The sequence below is a fragment of the Mercenaria mercenaria genome, unplaced genomic scaffold (assembly GCF_021730395.1).
Source record: "Mercenaria mercenaria strain notata unplaced genomic scaffold, MADL_Memer_1 contig_4600, whole genome shotgun sequence".
NCBI lineage: Eukaryota > Metazoa > Mollusca > Bivalvia > Venerida > Veneridae > Mercenaria > Mercenaria mercenaria.
In genome coordinates this window covers 1-695 of record NW_026462844.1, presented here as the reverse complement: position 1 = coordinate 695, position 695 = coordinate 1, and the positions used below count along the sequence as shown (strand labels likewise).

Genomic DNA, 695 nt, shown 5'->3' with positions numbered 1-695 from the left:
TTTCTGTTGTGATAACTTTGTTTTGGCAAATATTTTCAAATACCTGTTGTTATCTTGTGAAAATCAAACAAACTTTAAAACTATTTCTCTTTAAACCTGTTCACCACAGTTCAAACATAGTCCTAAGTATGTCAATGTGTGCTGCCTCATTATAAATGATTACATGTATTTATGTTTAATCAGTATTTAAAGAGCTGTATTTAAATTTCTTATTTTCCTTTAAAGCAAAGACAAAGACAAAGGCAAGAAGAAGTTTAGCTATGGAAGTTTCAAAACTGAAAGACAAAAAACCTATAAAAGCTGGGGATGATTCTGAGGAAATAATTCTGATAAGTGATCTTGCTTCTGCGGACAGTGATGTAACAAATGAAAGACTGGCAGGAAATGATTTGAATGGAAAAGACTCTGGTAACATGAAAAAACTTAGAAATGTGATGAAAGATTCTTCAAAACCAAATTCTGATTCTGGGGAATTGAAACTAACAAGAACACCACAAAGTTATGATAAGCACAAAAAGTGGATAACTGGTAAGAAATTTGTGGATGGTTCAGAGAAAAAGAAAAAATTTGTAAAAAGAAAAAGAAAGAAAATTGAGGATGAAACTACTAGTGATTCTGATTCCGAAGATGAGGATGAGTGAAAAAAACTGTCAGACAGAGAAAAGATTTAAGGCAGAGGAAGACTAACAAGAAAA

At 31.5% G+C, this 695-nt stretch overlaps 1 protein-coding gene across 1 annotated transcript; it reads left to right on the top strand.

Moving 5' to 3' along the window:
• Positions 1 to 225: 225 nt before the first annotated feature.
• On the top strand, positions 226 to 641 carry LOC128553995 (uncharacterized; the record flags this gene model as incomplete). Its single annotated transcript, XM_053535195.1, has 1 exon — positions 226 to 641. A coding segment is annotated over one exon (416 nt), but the record flags the coding sequence as incomplete, so codon positions are not given.
• Between the last annotated feature and the right edge of the window lie 54 nt (positions 642 to 695).